Source organism: Hemicordylus capensis, chromosome 6, assembly GCF_027244095.1.
Source record: "Hemicordylus capensis ecotype Gifberg chromosome 6, rHemCap1.1.pri, whole genome shotgun sequence".
NCBI lineage: Eukaryota > Metazoa > Chordata > Lepidosauria > Squamata > Cordylidae > Hemicordylus > Hemicordylus capensis.
Genome location: NC_069662.1, coordinates 4,105,597 through 4,127,479, shown reverse-complemented (window position 1 = coordinate 4,127,479; position 21,883 = coordinate 4,105,597). Strand labels below are relative to the sequence as shown.

Here is a 21,883-nt window from a genome sequence, read left to right as displayed (position 1 = left end):
GGCAAAATTATTAGACTTAACAATGTATATTGTTGAGGGCAGGGGTCAAATGGGCTTTTCTTTATCCCCTTTACAGAAACAGGGTTGCTTGGGATGAAGATTTATTAAACAGCTCAACTTCTGACTCCTAATGTAGGCACCACGGTTAGATTTCTAGGAACTGTGCCTCCCTCAGATACTTACACTTCGCCTTACACTTCTCTTCCATCACAGAGCTCATATAGCCCACCTTGGGGTTGTTTTTTAACGAAAGGCGGCATAGAAATGTAAAAATAAAAAAAAAAATATTGAGGAAAACAAGACCTTTCCTGGGTAAATCAGACAGGACTGTTTAACCAATTCTCACAAGAGCTGTTTTTATTAGAACAGAATTCTCTCTCAAAAGGAGAGAAAATCGCTTATTTTCTTAGCTTAATTACATATGTAATGGAGGTATGATATGCAAAATGGGGAAAGAGACTGCATCATGGGTACAAACAGCATCATGGGTACAAAACACACTTGCACAAATAGTATTTCACAAATTGGTATGAAGCTGAAAACCAGACATAATTATGGCACTCATTATGCTTAATGTTCCATGAAGAACAAGGCTTAATATCTGGGTGCAGTGTTGAGCTTTTGCCCAGCTTTATAACTGGGTATTCTCTTGGCAAAGCATATAAACAAACTTTCTCCATCCAAACAGTCATCTTATCCTCATCACTGTCTGCAATCCAATCAAGCCAATGCATGGAGGTTCTTGCCCTCCCTGGAAGTGGCTGCTCTATCACAGTGTTTCTCAAACTTTTTGGAGTCAAGGACCGCTAAATTCTTCGTGCAGAGTTTCAAGGACCGCTACATTCTTCATGCGCAGTTTCCCGGACCAGCAGTTAGTAAAGGGGTTTCAAGTCTGTCTATCTATCTCTCTATCAGACTTCTATGCTGCCCCAAACATGCATCTCTGGGCAGTTTAGAATGAAAATAATATAAGCATTAAAATAATTAAATTTGGAATCTTTTGCAAACATGGAATATTAGGGGTTCTTAACCTTGGGTCTCTCAGTTAAACTCCCATAACCCCCAACAACAATGGCATTTGGCCATTATGGCTGGGGATTATGGGAGTAGAAGTCCACCAATGTCTGGGTACCCAAGGTTGAGAACCCCTGAATCTAAAAGCCTGGGTGAACAAATTTGTCTCCAGTATGTCTTCAATATGTGCGGGGTGGGGGTGGAGGTGCTTCTGATTACTCAGTGGAGAGGGTATGTTGGGCCATTAGAAAAATTCAAAAGCTACATGGGGCCAATGAAAACAACATACAAGCAAGCCCCACTGATGCAAGAGGGAAACAGCGTTCCCTCTCAAGGCGCCTTGACCACAACAGGCAGCTGGGTTTCAATCAACCAACCTTTGGCTGCAAATAATGAGCATGCAAGAACCAGCAGCCCTTCAAGTGGCGCCCACTGCCATACTTTTTCCTCCATGCCCCCGCACCGCATACAGTTTGAAGCTGTAAAGATAGGGAATAAGATAGCTGTAGGAAGATCTCAGCAGCACATGAAGGCAAGGCACAAGAAGGGTCCCATGCCTCCGTGATACTCTTCCTCTTCCATGCCATGTGCAAAATTGAGGAAGTGAGTGCCTTGATTTCAGTTGGGGGGGGGGTTGACTCCCAGTCAGGGACCGGCGCTCAAGCCTTCGGGGACCGGCAGCGGTCCAGGGACCGGTGGTTGAGAAACACTGCTCTATCACACCCATGCCCAGCCTCCCTTTGAGCTCCTCACTCACCCAGAGGCCTTATGCAACACCCCAGCTGCTGAGCTCTGCCATTTCAGACCAAAAGGTAGTAGATCAAATATCTGACTATGTTCTCTCCTACCTCTAAGCAAAAAAGGTTCTCTTACACACCAGAGAGAGAAGCCAAACTTACAACCTTCTCCCCCGAGACTCAAGCAAACCCAGTTGTTCTCCATCTGTGGTCCGAAATGGTGCAGCCCAGCAAACGTGTTAATTGCACAGTGTTTCTGCTCACCTGTTTTAGTTCCATGGAAGCTCACACACAGGAATAGGAGACTTGAGGGCTGTGTTCTTACCATCAGTAAAATCAGTCAGAAGAGCGGCCAGCTAAGATTCAGAGCCATAGATACTCGGGGAAACCACACGTGGTGGCAGCCTGGTCGGAGGACCGAGAAGCAATTGTGTACAAGGGAGGAATCTTAGTTGGGCACTGTGCCAAACTGCTATATTTCAGATTTGAGACTACCCACGTCAGTGTAGTGCCCTACGCCAATCACACCTCACACACGGTCACGTCCCAGTCCTCCAACCAGGATTTCCTCCACTGCACCTGCAGTTTTTGGGAGGCACACAGCTCTGGCCTGCAGCTGGCCACTCCCCAGACTAACTCCTGATTGCAATCAAAGGCCCCAGGGGAGGATGAACTTCTGCTGCTCAGTGTCGTCCTTTCTCCAGATTGTTTTTAGCATCTATGCCCCTCTGCACCCAGAGGGAAACTGGCCGGGAGGTCTTCAACAGCAGAAATCCACTCGGTTCCTCCACAGTTCCCCTGTCATCTTTTAGTCTCCAGGTGAGTAATATGGAGTGATACTTAAGAGTTTCATTTTGGTTTTTTGGGTATATTTGTTTGTTTGTTTTATTTAAAAAAACCCTATTCTGAAGTCCAAATGAAACAGAACATGATCACTGCCATCCAAGATACCAAAGTACAAAATCCTGGAACATTTGAACCCACAAGCATTGCCTCTGAGAGCAGCTATGTTTATTAGTTGAGTCCAGGAAGAAGTGGCATTTTTCAAGCACCAGGATGCTGAACCTTCCAGAACAGCAGCGGTCTCTGCAAAACTGTACCAAGAGTACCCCACACAGCCTTAACCCGGCGTCCCCTCTCACAAATGCTTCCTTGGGAGCCACCTGCTGCCCAAAGCAATAAAAAGGGGAGTCCTCAGGGCCACGCTGCGCTGCTCACAAGTGGTCATAATCGTCGTCTTCCTCGTGCTTCCTCTTCAAGGGGTTCGATTCGCCAGATGTGTTTTGCGAGGAGACCATGTTGGTCGTGATGAGGATGTTTTTCGACCCCATCAGGGCAGGGTTGATCAGCACGTTCTGAACAGTTGGCGTTGTTGGAGTTGCTGAGAAGAAAGAAGAGAATGGGTTTAGTGCAGCAGCAGGATTTTGAAACATTTTGCCTAGTGTACGGCAGATGGTGTGATGAGAACTACTCAGAGTAGTCCCACGAATTAGAAGGACAAATTAGGCAGTACCTAAGAACATGCCCTTTAAAAAAAAAAAAACACCAGAGGTTAATTATAGGTAATATCTGTATTTACCTGAAAAGAAGATTACTCTGAGTCGTGAATTCAGGTAAATACAATACTTTGAGTAATTTTCATGTCAGCCAAATATAAATACATATATACACACACATTCCATTGATGTATGGAAATTGCACAACTCTAGAAGTGAGGAAAAGGAGAAAGCAGAGAGCCCTAATTCATTCTCTCTGACTTTTAAAAAATTTAGTTAATTTTATTACTTTTATTGTATCGGTGTCTATCTTATTGTTGTGAGCCGCCCCAAGTGGTAGTGCACTGGAGGGGCAGGGTATAAATATTTTAAATATATTTAAAATATATTTTAGTATATACACATACACACAAAGCACTAGAGCTCTCTGCTTTCTCCTTTTCCCCACTTCTAGAGTTGTACAATTTCCATATATCAATTGTAGGATCTGGTATCAAGTAGAGATTCCAGATAGCAGGTCTGGAATGTAGAAATGGTTGTTTTCATATAAATTAATTTTAAAAACCAGCTCTCAGTTGAATAAAAATGAGTTGTACGCAGGACACACACAGCCACACGCACTCTCTCTCTTCTTGCATCCAGCATCCACTTAGCCTTCATACTACAAGCTTGGGAAACCGTACAAATTTAAGCTAGGCAGTGCAGCTTATAGCTCAGTAACAGAGTATCTGCTTTGCATGCAGAAGGTCTTCAGGTTTGATCCCTGGCAGCATCTCCAGGTAGGGCTGGGAGAGGCTCCTGCCCAATACCCTGAAGAGCTGCTGCCAATCAGTGTAGACAATACTGAACTAGATGGGCCAAGGGTTTGCCTTGGTATAAAACAGCTTCTGTTCTTGTCATGGAAAAGAGGTATGGGCTACTGAATATATAATCTATGTAACACTTAATGAGTCATTCCTACAGAAATCACAGAAAAATACATGTATAATCAAGAAAGAATGTGAAGAATGACTGGTTGAATAGAGAGTCACAAGACAGGCTTGGGAAGAGAACCCCAAAGGAGGCTGCAGATAGACAGGAAGGACAATAGGCAGGTGCCAATAAGGAAGGAAGGAAAGAGGTCTCCCTGATCGAGGACTGATGTGGGACAAAGATAGGAGAACTAAAGGAAACAAGTTGTTTTTCTGAGAAACAACTATTTATTTCATAATCCAAAAACTTTTTCCTAGGAAAACAAGGTGGTCACTTGTTGGCCAATTTGTTCCCCAAGAAATGGCACAAGAGTTCTCCGAAGATGAGGAGGCTGGAGATTAAAAGGCAACGGAGACCTTTTACAGTGGCTGCAAACAGTCCCAGTAAAAACAGAAGAAACACCAACCTCCTCAAAAGAAGCATCAGCATGTTGACTGAATTCTCCTCAAATATAGCTTGGGCTGGCCACCCAAAGTACAATTGCAACTAATTTAGTAATTGCATGCGTGAGTGGGATGAATGTGTCCGCTTTTATTGTAATGAAATCGACAGAACACCAGCACTAGAAAGTAATTAACTTACTTCCCAGCAAAGGTATAAGTATTTAGCAATAGCAATAGCAATAGCACTTACATTTATATACCGCTCTATAGCTGGAGCTCTCTAAGCGGTTTACAATGATTTAGCATATTGCCCCCAACATTCTGGGTACTCATTTTACCGACCTCGGAAGGATGGAAGGCTGAGTCAACCTTGAGCCCCTGGTCAGGATCGAACTTGTAACCTTCTGGTTACAGGGCGGCAGTTTTACCACTGCGCCACCAGGGGCTCATTTATTTACTTATAGACCAGCAAAACAAAGACAGTAAATACAATACACTCAAAACTCTCAGCTGGTACAAATACAGAGCAATTCCATAGTTAGTGTTTCTGCTATGTCTACTCACTATATCTATACCTGAACACCAATTTGCTATACCCACATTCTCAGATGTTGCCAAATTAGAGGTTATCTCACGGCAGATTCTACAAGCCATTCTTACCTGATTTTACAGACGTCTGGGATGTGGGGATCTGCACGGTAAACCGTTGACCTGTCAACGACACGGGAGTCCCAACTTTGGTCGAAACAGAGACCGTCTGCGCTGAAGGGGTTCCTGAAAGCCATAACAGCAAGCTTAGAAGGTTCCCTGGTTATGTTAGAATCCCAAGCAGAACAGGGCTGCGCATATGTCTGCCTGTGCCTAAGTATACCACGAGCAGGATCTAATCCAAAGCAGGAGGTCTGTATGTCTGCACAGTCCAAATCACAAAAACATTCCATTGTGCTCAAAGCAAGCAGGGAGAAGACAGGAAGAACTACAATGAAACGTCCTGGTGGGGAGCGGGGGAGGCCGTACTATGCAGTAGGCTTGTGTGAAGATTCAGCTTTCAACTAGATCATTTGCACGCCTCCCCCAACCCCACATGGAGACAGACTCTCCTCCTGCTTACCTCTGTGCACAGCAGTTCGTACACAGCACCAGGGGAAGCCATCTGCAGGAAGCTTTGGGGTAACTGTGGAGGGAGCTGGTCTTGCAGTAGCAGAGCATTAATTGTCCCCTTGGCCAAACGGAGTTCATCCTGATTTGCATTTGGATAGGTGGTGACATGTGAGCACTGTCTGCTGTAAGGTATTCCCGTTAGGGGGATATCTCAATGGTGGAGCATCTGCTTTGCACGCAGAAGGTCCCTGGTTCACTCCCTGGCAGCATCTCCAGGTAGGGCTGGGAGAGACTCCTGCCTGAAACCTTGGAGAGCTGCTGCCAGTCAGTGTAGACCGAGGCTGCAAAACTTCAGCTCTCCTGCAGATGTTGGGCTACAACTCCCATCACCCCTGACTACTGGTCACTGTGGCAGCGGATGATGGGAGTTGTAGTCCAACAACAGCTGGAGGGCCTGGTGTAGACCAGGGATTCTCAGCGCTGGGTCCCCAGATGTTATTGGACTTCAACTCCCAAAATCCACAGCCAAAGGTCACTGGGGCTGGGGATGATGGGAGCTGAAGTCTAATAACATCTGGGGACCCAACGTTGAGGATCCCTGGTGGAGACAATACTGAGCAAGACAGGCTTGGCATAAGGCAGGGATTCTCAATGTTGGGTCCCCAGATGTTATTCGACTTCAACTCTCATAATCCCCAACCAAAGGCCACTGGGGCTAGTGATTATGGGAGTTGAAGTCCAATAACATCTGGGACCCAACGCTGAGAATCTCTGGCATAAGGCAGCTTCCTAAAAGCCCTAGGACGTTTGATGTCACTGATCCTGAATGCAATCGAATTCCTTTACAGATATCAGACAACTGGTCTTTAGGCTCTGACTGTGGTGCCTCAGTCCCATTCCAAAGGCACACAGTGGGGGTCACACCTTGACCCTCTCCTCACCACAACCAACAGCTGGAGGCTTGGGCACCGGGAGTCCCGCTCCTGAACCGAAATAGCGCCCAGAGGAGCAGGCGAGGAACTCAGCCAATGAAACAGCCAATGAAGCTTTGCACTGCAGTTTACCTAACGTTGGGGTGCTGGGCCTGCTGGTGACGGCGCCGACATTCAGTCGTGGCACGGAGATCCTTCCGGCAGAGGAGGAGGCCTGCAAGAAGCAACGAGTGCAACTGGGTCACAGCAAGCTCTGGAGTGCTCCTTTGGAAGAGCAGCCTATTCTCAAGGAGGACTGTGCATTCAGCTGGACTTGGGGGAAAACCCCAAGAATGACTGTATTCACCCAAATAGAAGATGACTCGGGATATAAGACGACCCCCTTAAAAATGCAGGTTAAATAAAGGTTATACCTGTACTGGTTTAAAAAGAAGAAGACTCTGAAATTAAGATGACCCCCACCCAAACTCCATTCCAAGTTCTAATGTCAAAGATCTTGGAGGGAAACTGGTCTTGGATTCAAGTAAAAACATAAGTGTGCAAGGTTTCCCACACTGTGTTTTAGGCAAGTGAATTCTGCAAATTGATTTGCATATAAAACTAATCTTTTCAGGACCGCCTCTCCCAGCCAGTCCTGTCCCGTCCTGTGAGATCTTCTCAGGTTGCCCTTCTTTTGGTCCCTGGTCTGAGAGAGGTCCATAGTACTGGGGCCCGCGGAAGGGCTTTCTCTGTTGCTCTCCCTTCACTTTGGAATTCTCTCCCCCCACAGATTCGGTCTGCCTCCTCCCTTTCAGCCTTCAAAACCTTATTGAAGATATTTCTTTTCCGCCAGGTGTTTGCCCTTGAATTTATTTTATATCATTACTCTTGAATGCTATTCTTGTTTTGTACACCGCCCCGAGTCTGTGGATTGGGCGGTATAGTCAATCTTTTAATAAATAAATATTCATTTTGCTTCTATCAATCATGGGGAAAAGTGAAGAGACATATATGCAAGGCAGCACAGAACCCTGAATAAGAGTTTCTGCATTCATGCTGCATGATTGTGGGATCCTATAATCCACACAGCCCTGGTCTTATACATTCCCCCCCACTCTCTCATTTATTTATTTAGTACATTGTTCTCTTGTTCTCTTTCCTTCATTCAGACAAACTTAAAAAGACCAAAATAAATATTCCCCCATCATCAACACTGTTCCCTCTAACAGGGATTCCCAGATGTTGTTGACTACAACTCCCAGCACCCCTAGCTGCAGTGGCCTTTGGCTGGGGATTATGGGAGTTGTGGTCAACAACATCTGGGGATCCCTGTTAGAGGGGAACACTGCCCATCACCCAGGAATACTGCGATTTAGACCCTGTTTACCAGCTTCTTATGAAGATTCCATTAATATCACCAACATATGCACTGAAGAGTCAAATATCTTCATCTAGTCAGCAGGCTAGAAATAAAGGAAGCTACTCATGATTGGAAGAGCCATTTGATGACGTTTTCTTCCCCTACTGGGAAATGCCAACATTCATGTAACTCCTTTGATCAGAGGTTCTCAGCCTTGGGTCCTCACAAGTTGCCGGACTACAACTCCCATCATCCCCAGCCCCAATGGTCATTGGCTGCTGGTGGGAAGTGTAGTCCAACACCACCCTGGGACCCAAGGCTGAGAAGCCCTGCCTTTGATGAAGGGCACAACCATCCAACTCACGCAGACTTCTTACCTTTTTCTGCAAAGATTTCAACCTGTAATTGGGTGCTGTGAGGCAGTATCTATCTGGTGGCAATCTTGGGCCAGAGTATGGTTTAATCAGTGGCAATGGCGTCTGGTTTTTTTGTCTGGCGATATCTAGCAAAAACTGAAAGAGACACACCTTTTATTAATTAACCCCTCTCCTCAAAATCCCAGGGACACAGAGCCAAGAAACCTGCAAGTGCAAGGGCATGGTTCATCAGGCCCAAAGAATCTATTTGAGTCAAGATGGGGCTCAGAGGCAGAGCCTCTGCTCTGAATGCAGAAGGACCCAGGTTAAATCCCTGGCAGCATCTCCATTCCTGCCTGAAGCCCAGCTTGGCAAAACCCATGCAGGTTGAGTCCATCAATGGCTACTAGTCCTGATGGCTACACTAGTCCTGAGGTATACATTCTACTCGATTCCCACTGCACGTTAAGGTCATCTGAGGAGGTCCGTCTCCAGTTACCGCCGGTTCGTCTGGTGGCGACTCAGAGGCGGGCCTTCTCGGTAGCTGCTTCTGGGCTGTGGAATGCACTCCCGGCAGAAATCCGTAACCTGAGCTCATTGCTGGCCTTCAGGAGAACAGTGTTCTCTCCCTTTTTTTTTTCATCTGTGTGGGGAATGAGTTTTGTTCTGGGTGGCAGTATCAAGGCAGTGTGCGCACATGTGCATTCAGAGTGGGGCCTTCCTGATTCAACCTGAGCGGGAGCTAAAATGAACTGAGCAGACGTCAAAAAATGTGTGAGCGCACACACATGCACACGCCTTAGAAGGAACAGTGCAGGAGAGCCCTTAAAACCTACAGTATCTGTTTGGCCTGGCCTTCCAGGGTTTTAAATATTGTTGTAAATTGTTTTTAACTGCTGTAAATGTTCAGCCTGGTTCTCCAGGGTTTTTAACGGCTTAAATGTTTTTTAATTGTTAATTCATTTTATGCTGTTTTTATAGTTTTGTTTTTAATTTTTAATCGATTTTAATTGTTTTATTTTGATGTAAACCTCCCTGAGACATTTTTGGAATTATTGAAAAATTCCAATAATTTTTGGAATTATTCATTTTTGATCAAATGAATACATATAGGTAGTTTGGAGGCAGTCTACCTCCATGTTCCGAGGCAGGATGCTCCCAAATACCAGTTGAAGCAGTGGCCAGAGAGGGACTGTGCCAGTTCATCCCCTGGTGGTGTGGCTACCCGAGGCATCGGATGGGTCACTGCATGAAACCGGTGGGGGTGGGGGGTGGTACTGGACAGGCCTTCGCCTGATCCAGCAAGGCTGTTCTCATGGGTTCTGGAGAGACGCTGCCAGTCGGACAATTCTGAGCTAAATGGACCAACAGTCCAACTCGGTATGAGGCAGCTTCTGCCTATGAGAGAGCCCCTGGTGGTGCAGTGGTAAAACTGCTGCCCTGTAACCAGAAGGTTACAAGTTCGATCCTGACCAGGGGCTCAAGGTTGACTCAGCCTTCCATCCTTCCGAGGTCGGTAAAATGAGTACCCAGAATGTTGGGGGCAATATGCTAAATCATTGTAAACCGCTTAGAGAGCTCTGGCTATAAAGCGGTATATAAATGTAAGTGCTATTGCTATTGCTATTGCTATGTTCCTGTGCAGAGTTGGCATCACTCGGAAAAGGAAGAGAACGTAGGAAGCTGCCATATACTGAGTCAGACCATTGGTCTATCTAGCTCAGTATTGCCTTCACAGACTGGCAGTGGCTTCTCCAAGGCTGCAGGCAGGAGACTCTCCCAGCCCTTTCTTGGAGAGGCTGCCAGGGAGGGAACTTGGACCCTTCTGCTCTTCCCAGAGCGGCTCCATCCCCTAAGAAGGGGGATCTCTTCCAGTGCTCACACTTCTAGTCTCCCCTTCATATGCAACCAGGGCAGACCCTGCTTAGCTAAGGGGACAAGTCTTGCTGGCTACCACCAGACCAGCTCTCCTCTTCAAGGGTGGTGGTGGTGGTGGGAGGAACTGAGATATAAACCTGCATTTCCACTGCCTGTATTTGTACCTTGGCAGGGGACCATGGCTCTCTACAGCACTTCAGGACTCACAGGGTCAGCGCTAGAGTGTGTTCAAATTACGATTACTGTATTTTGAGGCAGAAACGCCGCATCGGCGTAAACGCCACACTACAGGGAAATGGTTGGGAATGTAGAAACCCACCGAAACGCTGCATCAGCATATATGCCGCAGCTATAAGGTGTTATTTATTGCCTGAGGGGTAAAAGGAGGCTGGGATTTGGGGGGGGGGGCGCTTTCAAAGAACAAGTAAGGCGCTTTCCCCCTGCTGGCTCTCCTTCAAACTCTAGAGCCGACGCGGCGGGGTGGGGGGAGCAGTGGGGAGGGGGTGAACAGGTAAGGAGCACCTAACCTGTTCTTTGAAGGCACACCCCCCACCAGGGAGTGCACAATCTGTTCACGCACATCCCTAGCTGCAGCCCCCTCACCCAGACTCAAGAGCGGTAGGAACGGTGTGGGGGCCGGAATGGCACCCTTTCTCCCAACAGAACGGGGGGGCAGCAGAAACACCGCATCAGCGTAAATGCCTTTTTAAAATGTATTTGGCATTTCTGCCGAAAAATACAGTAACGGAAATCTTTGCATTATTCCTGCAACACTGTATTAACAGAAGTTCCTCAGAAAGCAACTTTTGCTGATTCCTTCCCTGAGATTCGGTTTACTGTAACTCTTAGCTTTCAGTTATGCTTTCCAGTTATGACAACCGTGCTATGTAAAATGGCAAGAGGCTCTTCTGTTCTCTCTGGCCCTTCCTGGCTTTTTATGATGTCTGTCCCCTCTTTGTTGCCTGATCTGTATGTATTGAGGTTATTTGTCTTTTTGCTACTGGCCTGTCATGGCTTTCTATTTGGGGTAGGAGTTTCCCCCTCCTTTGGCTTTTTAAAATTGCTTTAAAATTGCTTTATTGGAAGCTGCCTTGAGACAAAAGGTAGGGTTAAAATGCTGCAAACCAATATATAACAAATTAATCCTGCTCTACCTTCAAATCAGATATCCTTTCCACATTGATTTTTCGAGAATTCTCTCTTTCTTGTGTCTTTCCCCCAACTTTTGAAATCTAAATTGTAATTTCCTTGGGGCAGGGACCCTCTCCATCCTGCTCATGTTGGTCTCTACAGTACTATGTTCATGGATAAGAACATAAGAACAGTCCTGCTGGATCAGACTCAAGATGCATCCATTCCAGCATCCTTTTTTCCACAGAGAACCACCAGATGCCTCTGTGAAGCCCACGGGCAAGAACTGAAGGCATACCCTCTCCCACTGTTGCTCCCCTACAGCTGGTATTCAGAGGCATCCCACCTCTGAACCTGGAGTTAGCCTATAGACATCATGACCTATCAGCCATTGATAGGTCTGTCTTCCATGAACTGGTCAAAGCCTCACTTGAAGCCATCCAAGCTGGTGGCCATCATCACATCCCATGGCTGGAAATTTCACAGATTTAATTCTGTGCCATGCAAAAAAGTACTTCTTTTTGTCAGTCCTAAATTTCCTGGGAATCAGTTTCATGGGATGAACCCAGTTCTAGTATGAGAAAGGGAGAAAAATTTCTGTCTGTCCACTCTCTCTCCACACCATGTATAATTTTATGAACTTATACCATGTCTCCCCATAGTCGCCTCTTTTCCAAACCAAAAAGCCCCAGATGCCTTGCCTTGTAAGGAAGGTGCTCCAGGCCCCCTGATCATCTTGGTTGCCCTCTTCTATATATAGCACCATACAAATAAAAAGGATCCTTCCCTTCCCCCAGTAGAGCATGGGATCTAAGACATACATCTCTGGGAGGAGGAGATGTAAACGACTGGTCCGTCCGACACTGGATAGCCAACCTCACATCATCTGCGTCAACGCTCGACTTCTTTGCATGGCTGGAATAAATTTTGGCATCTTCCAAGATAGTCGTCACATATCCTTTCAGGAAACAAAATCCAAAGATATCAAAAGGGCAACAGTGTAGGTAGCCGCAACTAAAGGAACACAGTGACCAAGAAGATTGTGTACTGCAATGGATGAGATGAACTCTGTCTGCCTTTCAGTAATTCATGCCTCAAGTACACTGGCTAAGTTTTTAACCTGCCACTGGACTCTCTCTCAAAATCTCATTTTAAAGTCTGTTTTTGAGTTGCAGTTTTTAAGGAGAAAAATTCTTACTATCCTATCTGGAGCAGAGTCACTAGTATACATTGGAATTATTATAATTATATTTTATATATTTTGAGTTTGTTTGTGAAAAATAAAGTCAGACTTCCCAATTACCTACAGATTACTTCCCACTTACCTACACGAGAAAGAAGAAACTTTTCTGATTACCTACAATGCCATTTAAATTAGTTGAATGCACTATTTTTTTACACTAGAATATAACGTGTGAAAGGTTTAGAAAAAGCGTACTTTTTAGAAGAAATGCTAAATATAATAATCATATTTTAACTGTAATTGTTCTCATCAGATTTTTAACACTCAATACTCAGATCAATAATTCAAAAACAACATCATGCCCAAGAGAAGCAGAAGATCTTTCACAGATTGAAATTTACTATTATTCAAATGTTCTATTTATGGTCAGTATTAAACACAATGAAGATGCTTGAAGTTGGCATCCTACAAATGTCATACTGTTCTTACACTTCCCTTTTACAAGCATATTAATAAAAAATTCTCTTACATATACAAAGAATGGTATCCTATATTTTGAAGCATTTGTTCATGGATTTGTTTGTTCAAAATAAAGTCACACTTCTCAATCACGCACAGATACCAAATTTTGCATAAAGAAGAAGAGAAGAGAAGAGAAGCAGAGGACTTACTATATGAAAACTCCAGCATCTGATTTATAACCCGTGGCTCATACTCCGTAATCCCCATGTCTTTCAGGATCTGGGCCATCACCTTTGCAGCACAATACAATAAAGGGAAATATTAATTCCAGCACGCATAATTGTCACTGTTGCCTCATCAAAGGCAGGCAACTGGGGAGGTGCCATATTTTATGGAAAATACTTCCCAACTTTTGAAAACCTAAGGCATATCAATACCATAAAATATTTAAAGATTTCAAAAGGCCTTTCAGCTGAAGCTTCCAATCCAGCTTATATAACAACAACCACTTGAAACAAATTAACCTCAGATACCAATATAGACAGCAGGATTAGCAAGCAATTCTAAGGGACAGCCTGCTTTCTGCTTCTTTGACCACAGTGAGTCTTACTTAGAAGGACCCCTCCCTATGTGCTGTGAATCTGGTTTGTACCCGACTGTCAGAACATGACTTACAAAGGAGGGATGCTTCTTGTTTATTTAATCATATTTTATTTATTTATTTATATTAACATATTTTTATACCGCCCAAAACTTATGTCTCTGGGCAGTTTACAACAGAACAAAAACAAAGTAAAACATTCATTAAAACAAAAATGAAAAGTTTAAAACATTACAACAATTTAAAATTTTTAAAACAATATTTTAAAAGAGCATTACAACCATTAAAACAATATTAATTAAAAGCCTGGATGAACAGATGAGTCTTTAAAGACTTTTTAAATGCATATATTTCTCCCCCTTCTCCTCTCCCCTGTAAATGTAAGCCTTTCTTAATTTTAATTTATTCTGTCTGTTTTTTCCAGCCCAGCCTCCCCTTACATACAGTGCTGATGAAGGCGCTCAGGTCTTACAAGGCAATCTGCTTGAAAGGCCTCGAGACCTGGCAGCTCAGTTTCAGCAAAGTTTGCTTTTTAATTCTCATGCAAAAGTGTGGAGACAGAAAGGGGGTCAGCCCTGGTTTAGCAAATCAAGCCTCAAGAATTCTTGTTTTAAGAAGTTGCTTGCTGAAGTGTTGGTGCCTTACACAAAACCCTTTTTAGTAACTGGTTATGTCAGAGGTAGTTCTTAAGCTTGGGTCCCCAGATATGGTTGGACTACAACTCCCATCATCCCCAGCCACAGCGGCCTTTTTTTTTTGGTCAAACATCTGGTGGCCCAGATTTGATAACTCCTGGGTTATGTATCAGCATATGAAATCAGTGAATGGCTTTTCAGACTAATGGGGGTGTTCAAAGCAAAGTATGGAAGCTTTTTATTTATAATGCAACAAAGCCACATAAAATGTATTCATTCATCTAAGTAAATTTGCCTTCTCACAACGCCTGTCTCAGTTGCCAGCCAGGGTGCTCAGGACAAGTCCAAAAAGAAACAAAGCGTTCAAAACACCATTTCAGGAGTCATTAACCAGGTAAAGGTAAAGAGTAGGTGCCGACTCCTGGCACCCACAGAGCCCTGTGGTTGTCTTTGGTAGAATACAGGAGAAGTTTCCCATTGCCGCCTCCCGCACAGTATGAGTTGATGATGCCTTTCAGCATCTTCCTAGATGGCTGCTGCCCAATATAGGTGTTCCCTATATAGTCTAGGAATCATACCAGCGGGGATTCTAACCAGCAACCTCTGGCTTGATCAATCAAACAATTTCCCCACTGCACCATTAGGTGGCTAACTGACCAGAACCACCACCAATAAAGGTAAAATAGCAAATGTAGGAACTATCAGATTTCTAAGCAGAGAGAGAGAGAGAGAGAGAGAGAGCGCAATTAAGGGAACTGCTTCCTTCCTGCCCCCTCAAAAGGCTGCATGACAGGCAGAAATCCAACCAGGGCAGGCTCTTCCCAGTGGAGCCTCACTTGCTCAAACTCTTGCTGCTGAGATGCACACAGTAGCCCTGCCAAAAATTAGAAGTGGCAACAACTCAATAAGGACCACCCCCTTTCTTTTTCTTGAGCGAGCATTTGGTGCCAGCCTTTCCTGCTGCAGAGAAGAGAAGAGGCGGCAGCAGCAGCCCAGCCTGTGGGTGCTTGCAAGGCAGACTTTGCAAGCTTCAGAGTTACACAGGGCTCCGCAGCACCACCCGGCCCAGTGGTACCTGGCCAGCGCAGCCACCCTGCCCCTGCAGCCACCGCCTACCTGAGCATCCTTAGGGGCGCTCTTGGGCGACGCCATCTTGCTCGCCTCCATCGCCGCCATGTTTGCAGGCGAGCAAGGCAAGCAGCCGCTACAACCCACTGAGCATGCGCGCCCGTCCCGCCCGAGCGGAAATACCCAGGCATGCGCACTTGGGAAATCGAGGTCTGCTACCGCTGCCCTTCCTCTCACTCACTCCGCCCCCCCTGCTGCTGGCAGAGAGCGGGCGTCCATGGCCGCAGACTTTAAAAAAACTACTAGACTCCCAGTGCCTTTATCTATTGACGGGACTTCACTTTTTTTTTTAAACATTGGAACCATCTTACACTTTGGTGTCGCTGAAAGGGCAGAAAAGTGACCTTCTCCCTTCTCCCCCACCCACGCAAAAAAAACCCAGAACCTCATGCTCTTCCTGGCTCAGGTCTTATAGCTTGCTTGCGGGGGTTCTTAAATATTTAACCTTTAAATGTGCTTACCCTGTGCTGTAAATGCAAATAGAGTCTGCAGTATACTTCTCATCCCCGTATTGCAAATTGCGTGGTGGGTTGCTACGGTTGAGACGCAGCGGCTTACATTACGGCAGCCCTGCAGTGTAGTCTACAGTTATGATGCCCATTGTGGGTTTGAGGAGGGAACGCTGAAAAAGAGGAACTTATGACAGCCTTGCGATGTTGTCCACTGTTAATATTTCAGGGAGTGGGGGCTGAAACAGAGAGAAAGAGAAGTGTTGTATTCTAGCCAGTATATTTTATGTTTTATTGTTTAGAAGTTTGTCCCAGTGCGGGATCCTGTAGTGTAGAGAGTGTGGGGTGGAGTCACAAAGGAAATGGGAGAAGGATAAAATGGAGTGGTTTCTGAATAAACTCTTAATTAAATTTATATAAGATTGCTTTGTGAAGGAAGCAGCTATAAAACAAGAAGTTTACAGCAACCTTGTAATGTAGACCAGTGTTGTCATTCCCATATTGCTGGGGGTCGGGATGAGAAGGGCTGGGGCTAAGAGTAGCTCACAACAACCTTGCAATGTAGTCAGTGTTATGTACTGTTAAGTTAAAGAATTTTTACAGTAAGATTTATTTCTCACTGAACACGTTTTTTTTGGTTGTTGTTGTTGTTTTTGGACCCTGCAGAAAATATTGGTCACGCTTGTTAGAGGAAAGATGAAATACGTGATAGTTGCTTGCGCTGATGGGATTATTTGCCTGCTTTAGTTCTTGTGCTCAAGTTGGTGTGAGATTAAGTGAACAATCGGCTCTTTGTAGCAAGATGCGGTTTGCTGCCATCTATCTCTTTGAGACAGCACATGACTCGACCGCAAGGAGTTAGAAAGGGGTGACCGGTCTGCTGGGCAGAGACGAAACTCAAGGCCGACTCGCCAGGCAAAAACGAAACTTAATTTTAGTTAGAGAATCGAAAGAGATAGGCATGCCCTTCCTGGGGGGAGGGGGAAGAAACATGAAGAACCATCTCAGCAAATCAAGGCTTGTAGAACCAAATGTATAACCATATATAGATATAGAATCCAGTTGAGCTAAACTGCGCAGATGCAAGAATAAATTGTAAATTTATTCAGCACTGCCCTGAGCCATTTTGGAAGGGCGGTATATAAATCAAATAAATAAAATAAAATAAAATAAAATAAATATATAAGGATGTGGCCCCAAAGTCTTGGCACGGCCGCCTACCTCTTGAGCTCTGTGTTATTGCAATAAAGCTTGATTTGAAACTCTGATACTGGTGTCTGGCAAATTACCTAACCAAGAGACTCGGACAAAAGGGTGGGAGGGGAAGCCTCTCGGCTTACCCACAACACGCTCTCAGTGCTCTCATTTTGTTTAGGTGTACCTCCTGGAAATGCACATGTTACAGCAATGAACATGTGAACACTTGTTCACCCAGCTCCTTGCACAAGCCACACTGGGTTTGGCTGTGGCATTCTTTTGAGTGTACACTTGATGGCTACCCTGGAATTGCACCTGTGTAGACTGTAATATGTTAAATGTTGTGTACCAAGAAATCACCTTGCACTCTCTGTATGCTCTGGAGCTACACAGGAGTCAAGGTTATTTAGGCACACTGCCCTCTAGGGGCTCTCAAATTCCTTCACCAGGAAATTCCTTCACCAGATACAGCAGTTCCTAAGGCTCAAAAGGAGACACACACACACACACACACACACACACGACCATATCTTAAAATGTTTACTTAGGCTAATAAAAGTGATTTACCAAAGAAACCCACAGGGCTCTGTGGGCGCCAGGAATCAAAATCACTTGATGGCACACTTTACTTTACCTTACAAAGAGATGAGCTGGCAAGGGGATGTGAGGAGGAGGGGAGGGCAAGGGAGGGGTAGGCAGGACCCAATGAGGACCGAAGGGGAAAGAAAGGAATGTTCCTCAACATTCCACCTATGAATGTTGAGGAGAGAGGCGCTCATATTGCTGAGTCCTTGTGCAGCTTGGCGAAGGCTGGCAGGAGTTGTATCCATCATTGGAGTCCGACTGAAGCGTCGGCTGCAGATGCAGATGGATCTCAGAGCAAAGGTCCAGAATGCGTTGGACAGAAAAGTTAGTCTTTGCTGTGAGTCCTCTGTGGCGTCCAGGCAGTCCCTAGCAAGGGCTGTGTCCATCGCTGGATCATGCAGCTGGCTAGCACGCAAGGTCGTGAGCAAGATAGGAGGAGCAAGCGGTCTGCTTCTTGTGGCTGCTCCTCTTCTATACAGTTAAAACTCTTTGGGGATTTTGTTGTTGTTGTCGATGGATAAGATCTGTTTGTATGGTTTTGTTGGACTCTCAGAGATGTAACCTTTTCTGTTTCTATACTAATAAAAGCATTTTAAAAATAATAATCTTTTAAAAAATCTTTGATCAGAGACCTATGTCCATCACCAAAGTCCTGAACACTGCAAATATGTCCCTGCATCCAACCATAAAGGCCTCATTCACAGACATGCAATGTTCTCACATTCCAGGATGGCATATCCTGAATGTTTTGTTAGTCAGTTCTTATCAACAGGAGTGATCCTTGTCTGCTGCTACAACTTAAGTGTCTCTTTGGTTACCAGGCGAATGGCCTTCAGATGCAAAAATCTTGCCAGGTCTCTGGTCTTTTTGTCATTCCAATTACGGTGGTGCCTCAGTAATTCAAGGCAGGGGTGGAGGGGAGAGGTGTGAAGATAGAGGAAGTGTTTGCTATGCGTGATACAATCAATGCATAAATCTTCCCAGCTCAAGGCACTTGCTTACAGGATAAGCATAATAAAAGGGTATACATTTCATGGAGATATGGCAGTCATTTACCAGTGTTCAAGGAGTTCACACAGAGTTCAGAATTCACTGGGCCAAGGATTTATAAGAACAGCCCTGCTGGATTAGGCCCAAGGCCCATCTAGTCCAGCATCCTGCCTCTGAGGCTGGAGGTGGCCTATAGTCCTCCGACTAGTAGCCATTGATTGACCTCTTCTCCATGAAGTTAGCCAAGCCCCTCTAAAAGCCATCCAGGAGTTGGCTGTTAACACATCTTGTGGCAGAGAATTCCACAAGTTGATTATGCGTTGTATGAAAAAGTACTTCTGTTTGTTGGTCCTAGATTTCTTGGCAATCAATTTCATGGGATGACCCCTGTTATGTGAGAGGGAGAAGAATTTCTCTCTATCCACTTTCTCCACACCATGCATGATTTTAGAGACCTCTATCATGTCTCCCCGCAGTCGTCTTTTTTCTAAACTAAAAAGCCCCAGGTGTTGTAGTCTTGCCTCATAAGAAAGGTGCTCTAGGCCCCTGATCATCTTGGTTGCCCTCTTCTGCACCTTTCCCAGTTCTCCAATGTCCTTCTTTAGATGTGGTGACCAGAATTTTACACAGTATTCCAGGTGCGTCCACACTATAGTTTTGTATAAGGGCATTACAATATTAGTCGTTTTATTTTCAGTCCCCTTCCTAATGATCCCTAGCATGGAATTGGCCAATTTTCACAGACACTTTCAACGAGCTGTCCACCACGACCCCAAGATCCCTCTCCTGGTCAGTCACCCACAGCTCAGATCCCATCAGCGTCTACTGGAAGTTGAGGGTCTTCGTCCCAATGTGCATCACTTTATACTTGCCAACACTGAACCGCATTTGCCACTTTGTTACCCATTCTCCCAGTTTGGAGAGATCCTTTTGGAGCTCCTCACAATCCGTTTTGGATTTCACTACCTGAAAGAGTTTGATATCATCTGCAAATCTGGCCACCTCGCTGCTTACCCCTGCTTCTAGATCATTTATGAATAAATTAAAAAGCACCAGTCCGAGTACAGCTCCCTGGGGGATCCCCAGGGGCTTAGCTAGGGGATAGGGGGCCCATGTTCAACCCTCTCTCTGGCAGCCACTCAGAGTGAGGGAGATAATGAAGAAAATAGGGAGGGTTGGAGCTGGGGGGCCCTCAGGAGCCTGGGTCCCTTGAACCCATTTGCTCAATTATAGCTATACCCCTGGGGACCCCACTTCTTACTTCCCTCCATTGTGAAAACTCTCCATTTAGATCTACTCTCCGTTTCCAGTCCTTCAACCAGTTACCAATCCACACATGACCTTGTCCCCTTATTCCATGACTGCTAAGTTTTTTCAAGAGTCTTTCATGAGGAACTTTGTTGAAAGCTTTTTGGAAGTCTTTTTGGTATACTATGTCAACTGGATCACCTTTACCCACACGCCTGTTGATACTCTCAAAGAACTCCAAAAGGTTTGTGAGGCAAGATTTACCTTTGTGGAAGCCATGCTGGTTCTCTCGCAGCAGGGCCTGTTCTTCTATGTGCTTTACGGTTTTATCCTTGAGGATGCTTTCTATCAATGTGCCTGGAACAGACATTAAGCTAACCAGCCTGTAATTTCCCGGATCGTCCCTGGATCCCTTCTTGAAAATCGGTGTTACATTTGCTACTCTCCAGTCCTCCAGTACAGAGCCTGATTGTAGGGATAAGTTATGTATTTTAGCAAGGAGGTCAGCAGTTTCACATTTGAGTTCTTTGAGGACTCTTGGATATGTCATCCGGCCCTGGTGATTTGCTAGTTTTCAATTTTTCCAGACAGTTTAGAACATCATCTCTTGTCACTTCTGTCTGACTCAGTTCTTTAGATCTTGCTTCATGAGCTGGGCGTATAGCCATCTTAGGTTTTAGTCTGTCAGTTCCTGATACAGATTTAGGTTGAGCCAGTTGGAGCACAACACTAATGCTTTGGCTTCAGTGAGGAAATTAACTCGAATTGGGCACAAACGTGCATGCACGTGGCTTTATAAGATCGCCAGAAGAGCACCTGCATGCTTGCATGCAGAAGGTTCCAGGGAGGTCCCTTCTGGGAGAGACTCCTGCCTGGAACCTTGGAGAAGCCGCTGCCAGTCTGTGTAGACAATACTGAGCTAGATGGACCAAGGGTCTGACTCTGTAGGAGGCAGCTTCCTATGTTCTTGAAAAACAAATGCTGCATTTATAAAGCAGCATATAAATTTACAAGATAAATCGTTAGTTGACTGTCTCCTAGAGGACCAAGGTAGGGATCCAGATTGCGGGATGCTGGTCTTTAAGAATACAGACTTGAGAGGATTCTGGCAGAGAGGGGCTGGGGCTAAGTAAACCCTGCTTAGCAAAGAGCACAATTCATGCTTGCTACCACAAGAACAGCTCTCGCTGCTTTCTGTTTCTTAAACGAGAAACTGTTTGAGCAACAGGATGTATGGCAGTTAGAAGTCCCAGTCTTTAATGTCAGTTAAAGCATTTATTCCAAAAGATGCATCATCTCTCCAGAGCCAGGAAGGGACAGCTATTGTGCCACACAGCCTGATGCGGTATGCAAATACGCCAGCTCAGATCTAAAAGGATTGCTTTCCCCAAAAGGGTTGATCTGAATCCACTACCCAGGAAATGCCCTATCGAAGTAAGCCTGGTTAGTCTGGTCAGAAATGTGAGCAGCCATTGCAGGGGTAGTTATTTCCTCCTGAAATCATCTCCCAGCCTCAAGGCCAGCCTACTTTCCTCCCCCACCCCGCCAATTGCGTGCACACCTCCGCCTGTGTCTGAGAAAGACTGAGAAACTATGCCTTACTGCCAGAGCCAAGCTGGGAGTGTGCCAAGATATACCAAGGAGTTGGTGAAGCCACTGCAGATCACCCCATGCCCAGAGGGAAAGGGTTTCTCTCCAGCAGAGCTCACTGGGTGCAAAAAGCAGGATTCCTCTCTCATTTGGCTCTGGGCGATGGCTGGGTAGAGTCCATCCCAGCAGCAAGCCTTCAGTGCGCTAAACAAAAGACTGGATGAGTCTCAGAGGGACAAGGATCCCAGTTCCTAATTGTTGCGGGGAATCCTCTGGAACTTTGCCCTCTCTCTCCTCTCCTCAACCCCTTGTGTTCATCCACACTGTCCAAGGACACGGAATGGAGGGTCTTGCTGAACCAAAGAGCACACGACCAGGTTCCCGCAAAAGAGCTCGTTGGACGGAGAAACTCTCTTTTACAAGTCAATGCAACGAGGGTGCCTGCTCAAAAATAACTTTTATTCATGATCATGAAT

General features: G+C 45.4%; 1 protein-coding gene across 1 annotated transcript; it reads right to left on the bottom strand.

Annotated features, from left to right (window-relative positions):
• Positions 1-339: 339 nt before the first annotated feature.
• On the bottom strand, positions 340-15,509 carry LOC128331774 (transcription initiation factor TFIID subunit 9-like). The gene is made up of 7 exons (XM_053265626.1): positions 15,337-15,509; positions 13,194-13,275; positions 12,161-12,297; positions 8,352-8,486; positions 6,768-6,849; positions 5,263-5,376; positions 340-3,132 (listed from the first exon to the last, which is right to left on the bottom strand). Exons 1-7 carry the CDS (start codon positions 15,394-15,396, stop codon positions 2,966-2,968), a joined length of 777 nt encoding a protein of 258 aa, XP_053121601.1. The 5' UTR covers positions 15,397-15,509; the 3' UTR covers positions 340-2,965.
• Between the last annotated feature and the right edge of the window lie 6,374 nt (positions 15,510-21,883).

Excerpts from the sequence above, each read along its gene's own strand:
- LOC128331774 (XM_053265626.1), bottom strand. The coding sequence starts at position 15,396 with ATGGCGGCGATGGAGGCGAGCAAGATGGCGTCGCCCAAGAGCGCCCCT. Across the intron at positions 12,298-13,193 it reads GATGCTGGAGTTTTCATATA|GATATGTGACGACTATCTTG; the intron begins GTAAGTCCTCTG and ends GTTTCCTGAAAG. Across the intron at positions 5,377-6,767 it reads GCCCAGCACCCCAACGTTAG|GAACCCCTTCAGCGCAGACG; the intron begins GTAAACTGCAGT and ends TATGGCTTTCAG.